Source organism: Callorhinus ursinus, unplaced genomic scaffold (genome assembly GCF_003265705.2).
Source record: "Callorhinus ursinus isolate GAN/ISIS: 27379988/994484 unplaced genomic scaffold, GSC_fseal_2.0 scaffold35, whole genome shotgun sequence".
NCBI lineage: Eukaryota > Metazoa > Chordata > Mammalia > Carnivora > Otariidae > Callorhinus > Callorhinus ursinus.
In genome coordinates this window covers 6,268,701-6,288,557 of record NW_027397097.1, presented here as the reverse complement: position 1 = coordinate 6,288,557, position 19,857 = coordinate 6,268,701, and the positions used below count along the sequence as shown (strand labels likewise).

The window sequence follows — 19,857 nt, the reverse complement described above, 5'->3', positions numbered from 1 at the left end:
ATCACCTGTACTAGAACTCTAGAAAATAATCAAATATTTATAGTAACCAATGGAACATTTAATAAAGAGAAAGGTGGCTGAACCCCCTCAGGAGAGCTTTGTGGTGTTTTAACCTACCCCCCCACACCCCTGTCTTGTGGCAATCTTGAAGATGTAGGCCCACATCCCTGGTGTGGATTCTTGGGGCCAGAAGCAGAACAGACCTTTTATCGAAGAATTATGGTTGTTTTAACCTGTCTGGAAACTTCCCTTTAGGGAAGCTAAAGGGAATATCTGTTAGGGAATAATACAAAGGGCTTGCCTTTATTTCCTAACTTGGAACTCCCCCAGGGTGGAGGAGCAGGTAGGGAGGGCTCTGGTCAAAAGCATTCAAAGACAGATGAACTACCCACTGCCACCTGGGGAAAAAAATAATCAGCTGGGAAAAAAAATAATCAGCTCCAAAAAGCCTGGAGGAAAGCCAGGAGAATATGGGTTTTGAAAAGCTCCTGCATATACTAGGGAATCTAGAAAACCTCATAAATGCCCAGGGATGGAAGAATGTTCAGAAAAAGCCCAAGAACACCCTAAGCGCTCACCTTCAACTGACCCTCAAGCTCCATGTAGACAGGAAGTGAAGGCTAAGGCAGGGTTGTAAATGGCCTGAGCATTGAAAGCATGCCCCAACACACACACACACACACACACACACACACACACACACACACACAGCCCAGCTGCAGGACTGAGAGTTTTTTTGTTCTGTTTTTGGTTCTAGGGGTTTTCAAAATTTCAGTGACCACACACAGCAAAGAAGTCAGTCTTCATAAAGATAGTTTAGAAATGTCACTAAACAAAACTACAACTCACTAGAAGCAACAACAAACCAGAGAGAGAGAGAGAGAGAGAGCTATCCAGAGTTATCATATTATATTTAAAATGTCCAGTTTAAAAAAAAAAGTCCAGTTTTCAACAAAAAATTATGAGGCATGCAAAGAAACAAGTATAGCCCATTCATAGGTAAAAAGAAATTAATAGAAACTTCCCCTGCGGAAGCTCAGACATTGGACTTTATAGACAAAGATTTTTATCAACTACCTTAAATATAGTCAAAGAATGGAAGGAAACCAGAACATCTCACCAAATAGTATAAATAAAAGGATAGAAATTATTACAAGTGATCAAAGAGAATGTCATGAGTTGGAAAATACAATAACCAATATGAAAAATTCACTAGAGGTGTTCAATAGCAAATTTGAACAGGCAGAAAGAAGAATCAGCAAACTTGAAAATTGGTTAATTGAGATTACCTAGTCTGAGGAATACAAAGGGGGGAAAAAAGGAATTAGGAAAAGTGAGCAGAACCTAAGAACCTATGGGACATCAAGGGCACCAACATATGCATAAGGGAAATCCCAAAGGAGAGGAGAAGAGAAAGGGGCAGAAAGGATATTTGAAGAAATAATGGTCAAAAACTTCCCAAACTTGATGAAAGATACAAATCTTCATATCCAAATAGCTCAATAAATTCCAAGTAGGATGAACTCAAAAAGATCCACAATGAGTCTTAGCCATAACATCAGACAACAGTCTTAGCCATAACAATCAGACAACAAAAATAACAAAATAAAAGGTATCCAAATTGGTAAGGAAGAAGTAAAATTATCACAATTTGCAGATGACATGATACTATATATAGAAAACCCCAAAGACTCCACCAAAAAACTACTAAAACTGATAAATGAATTCAGTAAGGTCACAAGATACAAAAATCAATATACAGAAAACCATTGCATTTCTATACATCAATAATGAAGCAGCAGAAAGAGAAATTAAGAAAAAAAATCCCATTTACATTTGCACCCAAAATAATAAAATACCTAAGAATAAACTTAACCAAGGAGGTGAAAGACCTGTACTCTGAAAACTATAAAACACTGATGAAAGAAATTAAAGACAATGCAAAGAAATGGAAAGATATTCCATGTTCATGGATTGAAAGAACAAACACTGTTAAAATATCTATACTACCTAAAGCAATCTACACATTTGATGTAACCCCTATCAAAATACCAATGGCATTTTTCACAGAGCTAGAACAAACCATCCTAAAATTTGTATGGAACCACAAAAGATCCCACTAGCCAAAGCAATTTTGAAAAAGAAAAACAAAACTGGAGGCATCATAATTCCAGACTTCAAATTATATTACAAAGCTGTAGTGACCAAAACAGTATGGTAGTGGCACAAAAATAGACACATAGATCAATAAAACAGAATAGAAAGTCCAGAAATAAATCCATAATTATATGGTCAATTAATCTTTGACAAAGGCAGAAAGAATATGAAATGGGAAAAAGATGGTCTCTTGAACAAATAGTATTGGGAAAACTAGACAGCTACATGTAAATGAATGAAACTGGACCACTTTCTTACACGACACACAAAAATAAACTCAAAACGGATTAAGAATCTAAATATAATTGGGTGATTGCATGGCTCAGTTGATTAAGCGGCTGCCTTGGGCTTAGGTCGTGATCCTGGGGTCCTGGGATTGAGCCCCTCTTCGGGCTCCCTGCTCAGAGGGAGTCTGCTTCTCCCTCTGCCCCTCCCCCCACTTGTGCGCACTCTTGCTCTCTCTGTCTCTCAAATAAATAAAATCTTTCAAAAAAAAAAAAAAGAACCTAAATGTAAGACCTGAAACCATAAAAATCCTAGAAGAGAACCTAGGCAGTAATTTCTCTGACATCAGTTGTAGCAACATCTTTCTAGTCTCCTGAGGCAAGGTAAAAGTAAAAAAGTAAAAAAGCAAAAGTAAATTATTGAGACTTCATCAAAATAAAAAACTTCTGCACAGAAAAGGGGGAAAAAGATCCACATTGAGACACATTAAAATCAAACTATCAAAAGACAAAGTAAAGAGAGACTCGTATACAAAGCATCTTCAATATGATTAATAGCTGATTTCTCATCAGAAATCATGGAGGCCAGAAGGCAATGAGAGGATATGTTTAAAATACTGAAAGGGAAAAAAAAAAAAATCAGACCAGAATTAAATATCTGGCAACAACCAACAAAACTAAAAGACAACCTACTGAATGGGAGAAGATATGAAGATATTTGCAAATGACATATCCAGTAAAGGGTTAGTATCCGAAATATATAAAGAACTGATGCAACTCAACACCAAAAAAAAACAAATAATCCAATTTAAAAATGGCCAGAAGACATGAACAGACATTTCTCCAAAGAAGACATCCAGATGTCCAACAGACACATGAAAAGATGCTCAACATCACTCATCATCAGGGAAATACAAATCAAAGCCACAGTGAGATACCACCTCACACCTGTCAGAATGATGAATAAGAAACAGCAGCTGTTGGCCAGGACATGGAGAAAAAGGAACCCTCGTGAACTGTTGGTGGAAATGCAAACTGGTGCAGCCACTGTTGAAAACAGTATGGAGGTTCCTCAAAAAGTTAAAAACAGAACTACCCTATGATCCAGTAATCTCACTACTGGGTATTTACACAAAGAATACAAAAACACTAATTCAAAGGGCTACATGCACCCCTATGTTTATTGCAGTATTATTTACAAGGGCCAAACTATGGAAGCAGCCCAAGTGTCCATCAACAGATGAGTGGATAAAGAAGATGTGGTATATATACACATAATGGAATATTACTCGGCCATGAAAAGGAAGGAAATCTTGCCATTTGCAACAACTTGGATGAATCTAGAGAGTATAACGCTAAGCGAAATAAGTCAGTCAGAGAAAGAAAAATACCGTATGATTTCAGTCACGTGGAATTTAAGAAACAGAACAGATGAACAAAAGGGAGAAAAAGAGACAAACCAAGAAACAGACTCTTAACTATAGAGAAAAAACAGAGGGGTGGGTGAAACAGGTGATGGGGATTAAGAGAACACTTACTTTGTTGAGCACTGAGTAACATATGGAACTGTTGAATCGCTACATTGCACACCTGAAACTAATATAACACTGTATGCTAACTACACTGGAATTAAAATTTAAAAGAAGAATGCAGTATCTGGCAAAACCATCCTTCAGAAATGACAAAAAACTAAGACATTCTCAGATAAATAAAAGCTGAAGGAGTTTGTCGCTAGTAGACCTGCCTACAAGAAATGCTAAAAGTAGTCTTTCAGGCTGAAATTAAAGGGCACTAGACAGTAAACTAAAGCCATACAAAGAAATAAAGAACTCTGATAAAGGTAATTTTACCAAAAGCATATTTACCTAGGCAAAAATAAAAGCCAGCATGATTGTTACTCTGGTTTGTAACTCCTCTTTTTTTTTTATATACGATTTAAAAGGCAAATGCAGGGGTGCCTGGGTGGCTCAGTCGGTTAAGCGTCTGCCTTTGGCTCAGGTCGTAATCCCAGGGTCCTGGGATCAAGCCCCACGTCATCGGGCTCCCTGCTCGGCAGGAAGTCTTTCTCCTTCTCCCTCTGCCCCTTGTCCCCACTCGTGCTTGCTTGCTCTCTCTCAAATAAATAAAATCTTAAAATAAAACTAAAAGGCAAATGCATAAAGCAATAACTATGAATCTATGTTAATGGGCACACCATGTATAAAGATGTAATTTCTGACAATCACAATATAAAAGAGAGGGATAGCTGCACAAAAACAGCATTTTTTATGGGTCATCAAAGCGAAGATGGTATAACTCCCACTAGATTGTTTTAAATGTAAGCTATTAATTGTAAACCCAGGGTAACCACTAGAATATATACGTGTGTGTGTGTGTGTGTGTGTGTGTGTGTGTATATAAATGATAAGGGAATCAAAAGAGTACACTGGGGAAAAAATCAATCAAACACAAAAGGCAGTAATAGAGGAATTTGGTGGGGGGAGCGTGGAAAGACATTTAGGAAAACAGCAAAATGGCAGAAGTCTTTATATGGAAATGAACTGAGCTCTCCAGTTAAGAGGTAGAGGTCGGCCGAATAGGTTAAGGGAAAAAACAACAACAACAACAAAAAAAAAAACCCAGACTCTTAACTATTGGCCAACTACAGGAGACTCACTTTAGATCCAAAGACACAGATAGACCGAAAGTGAAAAGATAGAAAAATATATTCCATGCAAATAATAACCAAAAAAGAGCTGGGGTGGCTAGAATATCAGACAAAGTAGACTTGAAATCATTGTAACATTGTTAAAAGAGACAGAGAAGGACATTTTAATAAAAGGGTCAATTCAACTGTTATCAACAGCCCACAAATTTATCTTCAAACCTCCTGTGCTCCTGAATCCGGGCAAAGTACGTTCAGTCCCTCCCCTGGGTCCACCACGGAGCTGGAAATCATGTCATACAGAAACACGGCAGCCCTCCCTGAGGTCCTTAAAGCAGGTCATGTGCGCCCCAGATCTGTGGGTTCTTGCAAGCACCAGCTGGCCTTGTAACCTCGGCCAGTTCCTCCTCCGGAGACCTCAATCCCCCATCTGTACACGAGGAGCTCCTGCAACAGCCTCAGCACAATCCCCGGCAACCCCTATCCCCCACCACAGGCAGGGCGGAAGCTCCCCCGGCCCCCAGGCTCCGTGCCACCCCACTCCTCCCCAGGACTCCTGCCACGACCGTTTCACTCAAGCCACCTCCCACCTTAGTCTGGTAACTACTCCAGGACGGAGAGCAATTTATCTCTGCATCCTTTGTGCCCAGCCTGGTACAGAGAAGGGGCGCAGTGCCAGGCTGCTGGTGGGTGAGTGAGAACGTGGCTGGAGGGGAGGCAGCTTCTGGCTCGCTAAGGAGTCTCCAGGCACCCCCACGCCAGTCCTGAAGCTATCAACCTGATGGGTCTGCCCAGACCTCCACAGGGTCCCTAGGAAAGAGCCTATGTTCTGCAAATGCCACCCCACAGGGTGGTCTGACCTCTCCTTGCCTGAGCCCTGTGCTGGCGTCTCATGGCACACCCATACACCCTCCTCAGCCGCCCCCTCCCGGGGTCGGAGACGCCTCCCTGCCTGCTGCCCCTCACCATCATGGCTCCCTGCCCTGTCTGGACCCGCCCTAGCTTACGTCTACATGACCCTATCTGCGGAGCAGGATGAGGGCTGTCCCCCACTTCCAGGCTCACCTGGAGGCCTCAGGCAAGCAGAAGAAAAAGATGGAGTGTGATCCGACTCCACCGTGTGCAGAGCAGGGAAGGTTTCCCAAGGGAATAGTGGCCACCTCAAGGCCTGAGGAGAAGGCGGCCAGGAAAATGGGAAGCGAAGTGCTCAGGGCGGGATGTGTCTGCGAACCCAGGTCTTTCAGGGCAGGAAGGAGAAGCAGGAGGGAGGGAGGAAAGAGGCGGGCTCCAGAGGCAGGTAAAAGAGCACCTAGATTGAACCCACAGTGCATTTTATCTTCACAACAAGCCCAGGAGAGAGGGCTTTTTCCCCCTCATTTTATAGGTGAGGAAACAGAGGCTCAGGAAAGCTGAAAAACATGCCCAAATTTGCCCATTCACCAAAAATGGCTCCCAAGCTGGAGCCCAGGTGTGTGGGCTCGGCCTGTGGAGCTGCATAGCTGGCTGGCTCTCCAGAGCTGGGACCTTTCTCAGGAGCAAAGCAGGAATAGAGAGGTACTTTCTGGGTGAGGGGTGGGCAGAATCTGTGTTTCCCAGGGGACACCCTCTCCCAGCAGAGCCTGCCCACAGGGTGAGGTGGACCAGTGTTCAGAGAGGGCATGTGGGGGAGAAGGCACAGTCAGCCACAGGCCTGCCTCACAGGCGTCCTGTCGGGGAACCCCTTGGGGGCTCTGCGCGGCCCAGGCTGCCCCTCTGAGCGCTGTGAATGCCCCCACCCACCCAGCCCTGCCGGCGGCCGAGGCCCTGGCACACAGCAAATGTTCAATGATAGTGACTTTCCTTCTCTCGTTGGCTCTGGCCGTCTCCACTGGGGCTTTGAGCGGGCTGTCAGGCCAAGGGGCTCTGGCGGGCGTCTCCTCCAGCCCTGGGATGGAAGACTGTCCATTCTGATCCTGCCCTGCCTGAAGCCTGCCTTCTCCCGCTCTCTCTCGCGCGCGCTCTCTCTCTCTCACACACACACACACACACACAGCTGCAGAACAAGGCTGCCCACTGGCCTCTGATGGGCCTGGTGGATGTGAAGCTGCTGGCCAAGCCCCCATGGCACACACTCCCACCAGCCCGAGGGCTTGGTGCCAAGCTGACCTGGCTCAGGGCCCACATTCCTGGCTCTGGAGACCAGGAGCTCAGTAGAGCCTCAGGCTGATCACGGGGAAGGGCTGAGGGTCAGGGGCCACTGTGGCCCTGGGAAGAAAGGAGGGTTAGAGGCCAGCACCTTTCCCATATTACCCCAGCTCCAAGCAGGTGATCCCCCACTCTTTGCTCCCCTGTCAGGCTCAAGGCCCTTCCTGGTCTGGCTTCACTAGACTGACCAACTTCCTATTCCCTGTCCCCAAAGGCTTTCCCACATTCGGGCCTTTGCACCTGCTGTTCTACTTCCTGGAATGCCTGGGGAGTTAGAGATAATGTAAAAAAATACGTTCTACCCGGTAGGGGTGAGTGTAGTGAGAAGGGAAGGCCCCAGCAGACACATCAGAGGGAGCAGTTCTAGACTGGGCCTTCGCGAGCAGGGAGAGTTTCGCCGCTAGGTTTTGAAGCATAGATAGGTGGCTTCTAAAAGGAAGTACTGGGGAGGGTGTCCTATGGTTTAACCAGAGGGATGAGAATGTGGGATGGGGTGGGATGAGCCACGCAACAGGGTTCTTCCGGGCATAGACAGATGAAGACCAGTGGGGTGCGGAGAGCACTCACCTGCTGAAGAATCACCATTGTCCTTCGTCAGATGCTCGGGCCCCCTGCCTGGCCAGATACAGTTCTGTGGGGGCAGAGATCATGCGAAGCCTCTGAGCAGGCCAGCCCTGGCAGCTGGGAGCCTGGCTGGGGTCACCTGGGCTCTCCAAAGCCTCAGCCACTCCTCCCTCTGGGGAACCCTCCCTCCCTGGCTTCTCTCCCTCTGGCCACAGCCCAGCCTGCGTGCCCTGAGCCTCAGCCACCGTCACTAGCTCTACTGCCCAGAGCAGCTGAGCTCTTCTCTTGGTTACGGTCATTCAGAGATTTCTAAAGGGCTCCTAGGAGGTAGCAAGTCTAGCCCCCTGCCCTGGACATACGGGAGAAACCAAGACAGAGAGGGACCAAGACCTGCCAAAGTCACACAGCAGGGCAGGGCAAGTTCAGGACCAGGACTTGATTTCTGGCCTCCCAGCTCAGGGCTGCCCCAGGAGTTTGGGTGACAGGAGGAGCCAGGCCCAAGGGGAGGGTCACAGGCGAGCATGACCTGCTCATGGAATGCTCTGCCTAAAACCCTTCCCCAGAGCACCCACTGCTTTCAGGATGGGGGCTCCAGTACCACGTGGCTCCTACTGATGTCTTAGTCTTACTTCTCACTGCCCTTTCCCTACCCCCTCCCTGACGCTTGGGTTATCCCCGGCACTCACTTCTCCTGAAACATGCCAGCCCTTTTCATAGCTCCTGGCCTCTGCGTACACGGACCCCTCCGCCTGGAATTCTGACTAGTAAATTCCCACCTATTCTTCATGGCTCAGTTCAGACAGTACCTCCTCCAAGAAGCCTTCCCTGACCACCCCTAGGCTGACAAGAGCCCTGATGTTTCCGTCTATGCAGCCCTGACTATGTGCATTATGTTGTCAGGTCAGGGTCTGTCCCCACCTCTGTCCCCCTAAAGTTGGGGAGTTAATCCAGGGCAGGGGGTGGGCTCGGCCTCTACCTCACACAGTTTAGGGCCAGGCCCAGAGATTGCTCAGGAAGGAACTGTGGGACCAAGCATGGTGATCCAAGGCAGCCGCAGCCCACAGGCCATGGTGGGAGGCCCTTCTGCCCCCCAACCTGCCCCCCAGGGTGAGCATCAATTTTTCACAAGGCCCATTCAGGGGCACTGGGGCATTTGATCCTCTGTCCAGGACACTGCCTGACACCTGAGCCCTGACCCCTGCCCTGGAGCTCCAGAGCACAGCAGGCGTGCAGTTCTTCTGGAGACCGGCACCCAGCCCGGCTGGTGGGGCGGGCAATTCAACAGGGCTGGCAGGCGGCTGCTGTGGGGAGCCAAGTCTGAGCAGGGTGCCCAGCGGCTGCCCGGGCCTCCTGCACCAGGGTGAGCCTCAAGAGCAGGGGCGGAGCCGGGCCTTTCAGGGTCCTGGAGGTGGAAGGGGCATGGAATTTAACAGGCACACAGAAGGAAAAAGGTACAAGATAAACTTCTTCCTGAAAATAAGAACTAGCCCACGTTTAAGTTAATTGCTTTTCAAATTGACAATGGGGAAAACAAAACTGTATTTACACTTCTATGTCCATGACTGACCTTACCTTGTCCCCACAACAACCCTATTCCCATTTCACAGAAGGGAAATTTGAAGCACAGAGGACGGAAGTCGCTTATCCAAAGAGAGAGGGAGATAAAGAGATCAAGGGAGAGTGTCAGGGGCCCAAAGAGTCTCTTTCTCTCTCTCTCAAACTCTGTCTCTGTCTCTGTCTCTGTCTCTGTCTCTCTCTCGTATCCCCAGCACATTTGCCCCCTGCCCCAGGCCTGGTCAGAGACCATTCAATGGACACCATGCCCCTTGACTCTGCCCTGCTCCAGGCTACAAGGCTCCGTCTGTCCAGGCTCAGGACAGTTTCATTCAGTGGCAGCTGTGGCTGGACCCCCAAATGTGGCAGGGGGCCTAGACCAGGACCAAATGGCTGTGGGGGCAAGGGCTCCAGGGAAGCCCAAGCCCATGATTTCCCTGACACCCAGCAAACCCTTCTCCCACAGCCCCGGAGAGCCGGCAGCCCATGCTTACCCTGGTCCCAGCTCCCCACTCTCAGCTGCCCACCAGCCTGGAGGCGGCTGTCCCCTGCACGAAGGGCTCAAGGCCTGGGGTCCCGGGGCTGGGACAATCTGCAGACACACGTCCCCTCTTGCTCCATCTTGCTCCGGGGCTCGTCACTGTGGGGGTCTCTCTGGATCGGTCAGTTGTTCCCTGTGTGACCGTCTGTCTCCCTCTCAGCCTCTCTCTCTCTTTCCCGAGCGGCTGTCCAGCAGCACTGCTGCCCTCCCCACACCCCACTCCAGAGCTTTCCCTCAGGAGGCGGAGTCAGAGGGGCCTCCGAGATCCGGATGCCGTGACATCAGCGCAGGGGGGAGGCCGGGGCCCTGGGGTCCCTCGGCTGTGCCGCCGAGCAGGGTGGGACTCAGGCCCAAGCTCCCGGTGCCCAGCTGCCTGCAATCACACGCAGGACCGCCCCCTGCTCCCCGCGCGTGGGCGGGGCACCTCCCACCCGGCCGGTCACCGGTCACCAATTTGCTGAGTCTCAGCACCTGCCTGCCCTCCACCAAGCCTGTTTTCTTCTCTGTAAATGCCTGCTTGACACTCTTGAGAGGAGAAGACCGGCAGGGCTGGGCAGCAGGTTGCAAGCCCCAGGCTCTGGCCCTTTCTCCCCAGCCCCTGTACACACACCACCCACTCCCCAGACCCACTTCCCAAGCGCTCCCCTCCGATGTGCCCCCTGAAGCTCTTCACTTCAACACTGTCCCCATACCCTGCTCTGGGGGTGGGGGTGGGGGTGGGGGTGTGGTCCATAATCATTCAGGAAACTTTCTCAACCCAACTGACCTGGAGCAACCCTGCCTGTACCAGGGACACATATGAATCAAAGTGAAATACTGTGATTTAAAAGTGTGAGGTGGGGCCAAAACGGGAGTACAGTGTTAACTAGCAATGGCAAAGGCAGTAACATTGAGGACTCCTCACTGAGTCCTGGCATGTCCTGGTCACCAGCCTCCGCCTCCTGCCACCCTGGCCACGGCCCCATCAGTGTGGGCCTCTCTGGGGGCAACTTTGGCCTGGGCAGAGGGATGCACTCTTGGAGCCCCCCGCCTCTGTAACTGAGGGGCGTCGGCAGGGAAGAGGCCATCCCCCAAAGAATGGGATGGGAGGCCCAAGTGTGCCACCTGCTGGGCGCGGGCACAGCTGCCCTCTGAGCCCCATGGGAGCAAGGCTGAGCGTCCTGCCTGGAGCAGCAGGGGAGAAGCAACAATGCGGGGACGCTGAGACTCTGACTCGACACTCCTGACCCCTGCAGGCCCCCCGCTGCCAGAGCGGGCTCAGCCAGGCAGCCTGGGCAGGGGATGCTTCCGGGCACCGTCCCCACTGCTGGGCTGGCGCGGGCCACTGCCATTTGCTGCCCACCCCTCCTCCCATCACCTCCCTTGCTGAGCCTCCCAGGCTGGAGGTGGCCAGCACAGACGGGCAAACGGAGAGACACAGAGAGGAACGGGGAGGCAGAATGCAGGCCTGATCTGTGAGGATGGCCCGAGTGGTAGGGAGTGGAGAGGTCTGCAGTGGTCCCTGGATGCTGTAACAGCAACGATTTAGCACCCACGGTCATGTTCTATGCTAAGCAGGGCTCAGCATTCATAATGTCCTTTGCTCACGGGCCTGTCGAGAAACCTACAAATTGGCCTTCATTGATTTCCCTCACTCCCCACCCCGTCATCCCTGAGTTCCGTCCATTCGACCTCCCAAATCTGTCCACTAGTTCTCCCCGGCCCCTACCCCCCAGCTTCCTGGCTGGAGCTGCCAGCCTCTTGCCCCCAACTGCCTCCACTCTGGCCTCTCTCCATCCGCCTGTGCCCTACAAACTCAGCTCCTCTTCCTGTGGCTGCCTCTCTCCTTCCACTGTCCCCTTGAACTAGGGCATCGACCTTCCCTCCCAGGTAGGCTGGAAGCCCCCAAAACCCACGCTGCCTTTCCAGTCACTCCCTGCAGGGTGTTTGTTAGGATCAGAGTGTTTCCAGTGGCCTCCCCCCACCCCTAGTGTGTGGACTGCCCCACAGATGGGACCGGCTGGTTCCCTGCATCCCCAGTGCCTAGGATGGGGCTTGGGACAAGGCCAGCTGAAGGAATGACGGAATTAATCCCCGTGACCTCTGCCCACAGATGCACCAGGCCAGCAGCAGGGCCCCGCCTCAGCTGGCAATATTCCCTCCATTGTCCCTTACCCCCAGAGAGACAGACAGATGCAAGAAAGTCTCTCTGGGATTGTGGTAATGTTTATTCTGAGAACAGAACAGGTCTCCTCTCTAACCCCACGGTTGGCCGAGGGGAGTGAAGCCCACATCCAGGCGGTATGACCAGAAGCCCTGCCCAGCGGCAAGTGGGGACTCTGAGAACTCCATCCTCACCTGCCCAGGGACCAGGGACCTTTGCACAGCCAGACGCCAGCCTGGCCCACTCACAGGGGCAGCAAGCAAGGGCAGGGCTGCCAAACCTGGTTTTTTTGGGGTGGATAGAGGGAGGAGGCAGTGCCCCGTCCCCCGACTGAAGCCCACACCGGTCTGCCGGTTGGTCCTGGTTTGCCCCCTAGCCCAGGAGGGCGTGGCTGAGCAAAGACCCAGGTGTCGGCCCCAGAGGCCCCAAGCTGGCTTGCCTGGCCCTCATCTCTCCACCCTAAGTCGGGAGTCTTCACTTGGAAAAGACACTGAGGGGTGATTACACGCAGGTATGTAGTGTGCACGCATACAGAGATGCATGATGGGTGTGGTTTTGCCCTTATTCGGCACTTGTTAGTAAGAGTGCCGACAAACTTCGCAGAAGGGAAATCGAGGCACAGGAGGTTTCAGTGACTTGCTTGTGATCATGTGGACCTGGCCCAGGCCCAGGCCCAGGCTCTGGAGGGGAAGTCCCAGCTTTTCGAGAAGGAATCCCCTTGTTCTCGTTATTCAGGTGCTAGCCCCTTACGCGTTGGGCGCCAGGACACATGAGCAGAGCCAGCCCGGTTGGAGGAGAGGAGCTCGAGAATCCAGCATCTTCAGCCGGGACACAGCACCGAACAGCCAGCTCAGGAGCCAAACGTTCAGGTGCCCAGAAGGAATCCCCAGCAAGGCCACAGGAATTCCTGTTCTTGAACCCACTGGGCTTTTCATTTACGTCGCCTGGTCTGGAGCCAGAGAAGGGCACAGAAGGGACCGAAGCAGGTCGTGGCGCCAACACTCACCGAGAACCCGGGGGGACCAGGGAGCGATACATCCAAGTAGAAAACACCCTCTTCTTCACCCCCCTGTGGGCCTCCTCTGAGAAGGCAGGACTTCTCCTCATCCCTCCCCCCGCAGAATCAAAATCAAATCAGAGGCCCACAGGAACTGGAGTTGGAAGATGAAAAAAGGGGTTCAGGCTTTCAGTTTTCCTTTAAAAGCCCCTGGTTAAAATTGGTAACACATCAAGAATATAAAACATTGAGGCCTAAAGGAACATTTTGGTCCAGGCAGCAAGAGGAAGGCCATAGCCTCTCTGGCTGCATTCTGGGGGGGGAATGTTGGGAGAGGGGCCTCTGGTCAGGTGATGGATTTACCTGTCTCCTGCCAAGCCCGACAAGTGACCTGAGCCCCGTGGGCCTGAGACCACCGCCCGAGGGTCCCTCCTCCCGGGAAAAGCCCAGGTCTTGCAGCAGAAGGGGGCCTTCAGGTCCCCAGGCCTCCCCACACCCTCCTGGCCCACCAAACCAGGCACACACCTCCTGGCATGAAGGCAGTAGAGCCAGGAAGATGCCCTTCCTCCCCACCGCTGCCGCCATCCCACTAGGGGCCTTCACCGAGGCTAGGAATGAAATCAGAGCCTGGGGTGAGATGGCGGCCATAACTCCTCTGGGAATCTGGGCACCTGGGCGTCTGGGCTTTGGCCTTGGAGAGGACCTGAGAGCAGGCGTGAGGCCCAGGACAGACGCCGGGTCTCCCAGAGCAGCAGGGAGATGCCTGGCACCACCGGGGGCCTCATGGGCATCGTTCATTCATTTGGCAAATCTCTGTTGAATAAATAAGTGGATGGGCAAGCGGACAGGATTAGAGAATGAACAAATGTCACCTGCCCATCTTCCTGACTCCAGCCCAAGCAGGAACCCAGCGAGAGCTGAGAGTCCTTTCAAGGTGGCTAGCAAACCAGGTGTCGGTGACAGAGAAAGCAAGGTCTGGTTCACAGGGGCGGGCCCAGGACATAAGGGGCAAGAGTGGGGTTTGGGGACGTGGCAGATTGCGTGTAAACAAGTGGCATCTTGGCACTCCGTCTGCAGACAGCAGGGCCTTGGGGAAACGTTTTCGACGGATAGAGTCCCTTCGCAGTGGTGACAGTTGGGGGAAGGAGAGCTACTGTCAACCTCAGAGGAAGGCCCCTCCATGAGAAGGGAACGCTTCAGGGGGCCTGGGAACACTGAGGCCCTGAGAAGGGCAGAGGCCTCCCCAGGTCACCCCGCAAGTCAGTGGAAAAGCTGGGAAGAGGCCCCCAGCGTCCTGGCTCCCAGGCTAGTCCCTGGCCAGGTTGGGGACATGCAGACGGTAAAACTGTGGAGGCCAGGCAGGTGGGCAGGTGTCAGACGGCCACGAGGGAGACGCTGCTGAAGACGCGCACAGCAACAGTGCCGGGCAGGTCGCTAGGCTGCCGGCTGTTGCGGTCCCGGAGGTGCAGAGTGTGCAGGGCCTGGAGGTGATCGGGGTCAGCCTTCAGGTGCACCTGGCCCAGGAATTCGTCCTTCAGGACTCGGTGGTTCCAGATCTGGGAGGAGACAGCAGATCATGGGGGGGGGGGGCGGGGGGCAACTTTAAGAGCAGGAATATAGGTCTGGCCGTACCCCTTCCGGAGCCTCAGGCTTCCTCCCATCTGTCCAACTCTCTTCCACGTGTACAGTTAAGTGTGTTATTAGTTCTGCCGCTGACCTTAGGTGACACTGGACAAGTGAAACACCTGCTGCCCTGACTTCCCCTATCTTCAATACGAGGGTTGGATCAATGGCCCCTACGGGTCCTTTCAGCCCTAACATCTATGGGTCTGTGATTTGATCCAGTGGGACACAGTGTTAGGAAAGTTTGGAAATCCTATAGTGGCTTCACAGCCACGGAGGGGCTGTCCTGGGCCTGGGGGACAGAAGACTTCCCGCTAATGAGCCCAGAATCATCCCATGCCCAGGACCCTGGCTTTCTGGTCCCTCGCTCTTGGGGAAACAGCCACCCGCACCACAGGGCATCTCATCTTGGTGCAAGCTCTCCAGGTAGACCCATCTCCAGAGTGATTTAAGGAGCAACTCCCAAGCCACTGGCAGAGATGACCACTGTCCCTGGCCTGACCCTGCTGTGTCCCTAAATCACACCAGCTAATCCAACGCGCCCACCTCACAGACTCCGGGGCACGGGAAAGGGCCAGTAAGAGAATTCCCGAGCCCCTACCAAGTCAGGGACAGAGTGGGAACCAGCACGTACTGTTTTTGGGCCCAGCCCCTGTGAGGGGGGACGCGTCAGGCAGGGGGCCCAGGAGGGGCCTTTGGGATGGGGCAGGCTCACCTGGACTGTGATGGGCTGGCCTGGCTTCTTGCGGTAGAAGATGCCTTTCACGTCGTACTCGGGCGTCGAGGTACCTTTCTGCACGGCCGAGCGGACTTTGTCCCCCTCACACTTAATGATCACATAAGAGTTGGCCCCTAGAGAAATCGCATGGGCAATGGGGTGATGGTGGGGGCTGGGGCAGGACCCAAAGGGACAGATGTCTGGGAGGTGAGTTCCCCTCCCCAAAGCAGAAGCCAGAGTTCCCACATTCAGGAAAAGGGAGCCTGACTCACTTCCTAACTTTCAGAGATAGGAGGGGGCACGCTGGCCATCCCTGGCCTCCATGCTATTCCCCCTGCCCCGAGCATTTTTCTCCCCTAATCCACTTCACCAGCATATCTTAATGCTTCCTCAGCCTGGAGAAGGGCCACCTCCTCCAGGAAGCCTTCCCTAAGCCGTGCCTCCCAGCGGTCTGTCCCTGTGTCTGACTGTCCCCCCACACCAGAAGCTGCCCAAGAGCAGGTGGCAGAGCCCATTCCTCTCTAGGCACCCAGTTTCATTCCAAGGCTGGGCCCAGGGTGGATGTTAGGAAAGGTTTGCTCACCCAGGGAGGGAGAGCAGGAGAGTTCTAGAGGCTGGATGTCTGTTGCTAAGCAGTGGGAGAGGGCATGGGGTACCTCCTCGGTGAGGTGGGTCCCAGAGCTTTCCCCAGGTGAGCTCACCTGTGGAGGAGTCCTTGAGCCCAGCAGCCCCTAGGACGTGCACCTGGGTCACCTGCTGGGGGTAGCCGCACAAGGAGCTCCAGCAGGAGCGGGGGGGCTCGTCCAGGCGCAGCTCCCTGGGATGGGGCGGAGGGGGAGAGGGGTGAGGTGATGGAGGGGGCGAGGGAGATGGAAGGGGAGGGGATTCAAGAAGGGGGAAGGGGAGGGGAGCAGTATTTAGTCCAGACATCGTTCATCCTGGGGCAAACTGCCATGGGCTTCCTGCTGCTCTCTCTCAGGGGTGCCCCATCCTCCCCGAGAGAAAAGCAATTTACTGAGCACCTGCTGTGGGCCAAACCCTCTGCTGGGATGTTACAGGCATTATTTGTAATCCTCCCAAAGCCCTGGGTGATAGGTGACTATTACCATGCCCATTTTACGGATTACGAAGCACTGGGCTCACCAGAAGGGATTTGCCCCAAAGTGGGACAGAGGCGGAACATGGACTGGCAGGACTCAGGTCCACTGAGCCCACCATACATGCTGCCTCCAGGTGTGCCGTGGGTGCAAGGAGCACTGAATCGGGACTGCCTGCCACGGTGGGAGGGCAGTGTGGGGCTCACAGGGTCTGCACCCCAGCAGGGATGGCATGGCTCCAGCAGTCTGCCTAGCCCAACTCGACCACTGGGGTCATGACCTTGGAAACCGCCCCCAACCTTGATCCCCAACCCTGATCTGTAAAATGGGGGGTCAGGCCCCCCACTTAGGGTTCAGGAAGAGCAAATGAGACGAGTGAAAGCTTTGTAAACTGTGAAGTGCTATGCACATATGAGACACCGTCCCTTTACGTAGCCAAGAGAGGCTGGGACAGAGGAGCAGGGGAAGGGAGGAGAAGGAAGGCCATGGGTGCCAGAGTCAGCCCAGGGAGGCCAGAGGGCTGGCCTCCATGCCCGGGGCAGACACGTAACATCCCTGGGCTGCAGATTCCAGGTCAGCCTGGTATGGGACTCGGGCCTCCCAATCCCAGCCCTGAGCAGCCCCCACGCACTGGCAATTGGAGGGCACATCCGTGAAGACCCGAAGCAGGAACTCGCCAGTGTGGCCCGGCTCGAAGGTGGTGGGGATGATGACAAAGCGGCCCTCGGGCTGGTCCGTCCGCAGGAAGACGCTGCGTGAGTTGATGTAGATGGAGCTGGCGGCCCTGTGCTGCAGGCTGTGCATGCGGTATTGGCGGTTCTCCTCCACCTGCGGGGAGAGGGGGGGCTGGGCTGCACGCACGCCTCCCTCCGCGCGCCCCCGCCCCCCGGCCGCGTCGCACATTGACTCCCGCACCGCCGTGAAAGGCGCGACAGAATCCACGTACATGCAGTGCCCAGAGAAGGCAAATCTGCAGAGACAGGGGCAGACGGGTGCTTGCCCGTGGCCCGGGGCTGGGCGACACGGGCAGGCGGGGCAGGCGGACGGGCCCGAGTGGTGGCGGCTGAAGGGGGCGAGGTGTCTTTTCGGGGTGACGAAAATGCTCGAAAATGGTGGCGATGGTCGCACAACTCTACGAATACACTAAAAGTCACCGTACACTCTGAATGAGTGAACTGTGCGGGGCATGGATTAGATCTCAGCAGAGCTGTTAGGAGTAGGAGGACAACAGGACCCCCCTGGTAACAACGTCGGGGAGTTTCTGACTCACGACGGACCAAGCATCACTGTCTGCCCACGTGACAGCCCAGGTCCATGAAATGACGTCACCAGCTGCCAGGACATGCTAGCCAACTCCTGGAACGAGTGCCAGGATAAGCTACAGCCATATCACGTGAGGTCACGACACTCCAGCACGACACGAGGACATGCGCAGGCGGTCATGACATGACCGAGCACATCTAACGCAGGGCCTCAGCTCCACCCACATGCCTAGTGCACCCATGTGATCTTGTGAGGTTCTGGGTGTCTGGCGGGCCCGTGGCGTCCTGCTACGATGTGTGCTGTCACAGCCCGGGTGTTGCAATGTAAGGAGGGCCGCGGGCCCCAGGCCTGTGGGAGCAGCCAGGGTAAGTCCGCCTGGCTCTGCCCAGGATGCTTCTTCCCAGGGCCCAGCAGGGCCTCTAACTCAGGGGGACCCAGAGCCCTGAGGGAGGGAGCAGCAGGGGCCTCCCAGAGTGTGGCCTGACCACCGGCAATGTTCCCCTTCCCATCCACCAAAACAGCCTGTGGGTCCGGGACGGGAAGAAATCAAGCTGAGAGCTCCCAGGCAGCCAATCCCAGGCAGGCCGGGCCCCCTGTGGGTGTTCCAAAGAGGGCTCACGCTACAGCAGGCCCGCGGCATCAGCCACTGCGGCCAGAGGGCGGGATGAGGTCGGTGACCAGAGTGTTCTAGAGTGTTCTCCCCCAGGCCCAGGTGGCCTAAAATCCAGCTCCCTCACTCTCCTCACCCACAGCAGGGGTCCCAGCTGGCCTCACCTTGTAGATGTCAAAGCCAATGGCCAGATTTTCACCCTTGCCATCCCGGCGGGTAGACTGTTTCGGCCGCTGCTGGATGCAGATCAGCACTTCATCTTCCGGCTTCTTGACATCAAAGATGTACTGCAGGGATGGCCGAGGAAGGGAGACACTGCGGTAAGACCGTGCCAGAGACGGGCCCCAGCTCAACCCGGGTGAGAGCCCGGGTGAGTCACGGCACCTCTCTGGGCCTCGGTCCCTCATCTGTGACCCAGGCCTGTGATGCCCACCCTGCGGGAAGGGCGGGGGGACTCGGTGACATCATGGATGCTCAGCTCCGAGCCTGCATGCAGTCGGTGCCAAAGGAAGGCACACCACACATGAGAACTAAACAGCTGCCAGGGTCATGACTAAGGAGGCTGCAGGGGAGATGTCCTCCCTGAGGAAGAGCCAGCCTGGCCAAGCTCCTCTCGAAAGAGCAGCACTGTGAGTGTAGAAACAAGGGGTTCGAGTCCTCGGCTCAGCCTCCCTCTAAGCATCCCGGTAACTCTGGATGAGACACCCGTGAGTCCTCAGAGCCTTGGTTCCTCGTCTTTACCATCTGCAGGTCACCCAGGACCCCTCAAACATGCCCATCCACCCCCCACTAAACGGGCACACAGAAGCCCACAGGGGGACAGGGAGGTACCCAAGGTCATGCAGGATGGTGCGAAGGCCGGGGGTGTCCCTGAGCACACTCACTTGTGGGTTTTGAAAGAAGGTGTCCTTGTGATTGATGCAGCCGCCACTGCGGTTCTTCTGGGGGTCCTCGTGCCGCGTCCAGGCGCCCCGCAGCCGGGCCTCCTCCCACGTCTTGTGGACGCTCAGGTAAGATGTATTGATCAAGCGGCACTTGATGATGTCAGTGAAGTACCGGCACACGTCCTCGAAGGTCATCCTGGCCATGACGGGCTGCTGAGCCGGCCAGGTCCCCTGACTGGCCCACCCACCCACCCACCCACCCTGCTCTGAGCCGCCACCCCCGGGAGCGAGTGTGGACGCAGCGGTGCTTGGCCGCCTCACAGCTCTTCTGGCCTCAATTTCCCGATGTGTAAGATGGGAAGGAATCTCACAATAGCCGCCTCTCTCACAGTTAGTGTAGGAATTCAGTAAAGCGATAAAAGCATGTGGTACAAATTCCAGCGGACAGGAGCTGGGCGCTGGAGCAGCTCAGCTGCTCAGGGTCCCCTGAGGTTGGCAGTAGGGACCATGGGGATGATGGGCCCATTACTGCCTGACTCATTTCACAGAGATGGCATGACCTGTCCAAGGTCACAGAGCAAGTTGATGGTGGGGCATCTGCTCGAGCCCTGGTTCCGGCCTCCCCTTCCAGTGCTCCCTGCCACAGGAGCCCCC

The 19,857-nt window shown here is 54.0% G+C and overlaps 2 protein-coding genes across 7 annotated transcripts in view; both read right to left on the bottom strand.

Annotated features, from left to right (window-relative positions):
- MYO7A (myosin VIIA) overlaps positions 1-10,051 on the bottom strand; it is an 81,083-nt gene extending 71,032 nt beyond the window's left edge. The window contains exons 1-2 of the mRNA XM_025894322.2: positions 9,822-10,051; positions 7,777-7,840 (exon numbers count right to left, since the gene is read on the bottom strand). Coding sequence (XP_025750107.1) covers positions 7,777-7,794 — 18 coding nt within the window. The 5' untranslated portion in view covers positions 7,795-7,840; positions 9,822-10,051. The remainder of the gene's footprint in view (positions 1-7,776; positions 7,841-9,821) is intronic.
- A 2,006-nt stretch (positions 10,052-12,057) lies between these two features.
- The window catches only part of CAPN5 (calpain 5), a 51,211-nt gene continuing 43,411 nt past the window's right edge, over positions 12,058-19,857 (bottom strand). For all 6 annotated transcript variants that reach the window (XM_073879765.1, XM_073879761.1, XM_025848429.2 and 3 more), the window contains 6 exons: positions 19,204-19,399; positions 18,484-18,606; positions 17,078-17,274; positions 16,051-16,166; positions 15,347-15,483; positions 12,058-14,564 (listed from right to left, as the gene is read on the bottom strand). In XM_073879765.1, the coding sequence (XP_073735866.1) occupies positions 14,382-14,564; positions 15,347-15,483; positions 16,051-16,166; positions 17,078-17,274; positions 18,484-18,606; positions 19,204-19,399 (952 nt within the window). In that variant the 3' untranslated portion in view covers positions 12,058-14,381. The remainder of the gene's footprint in view (positions 14,565-15,346; positions 15,484-16,050; positions 16,167-17,077; positions 17,275-18,483; positions 18,607-19,203; positions 19,400-19,857) is intronic.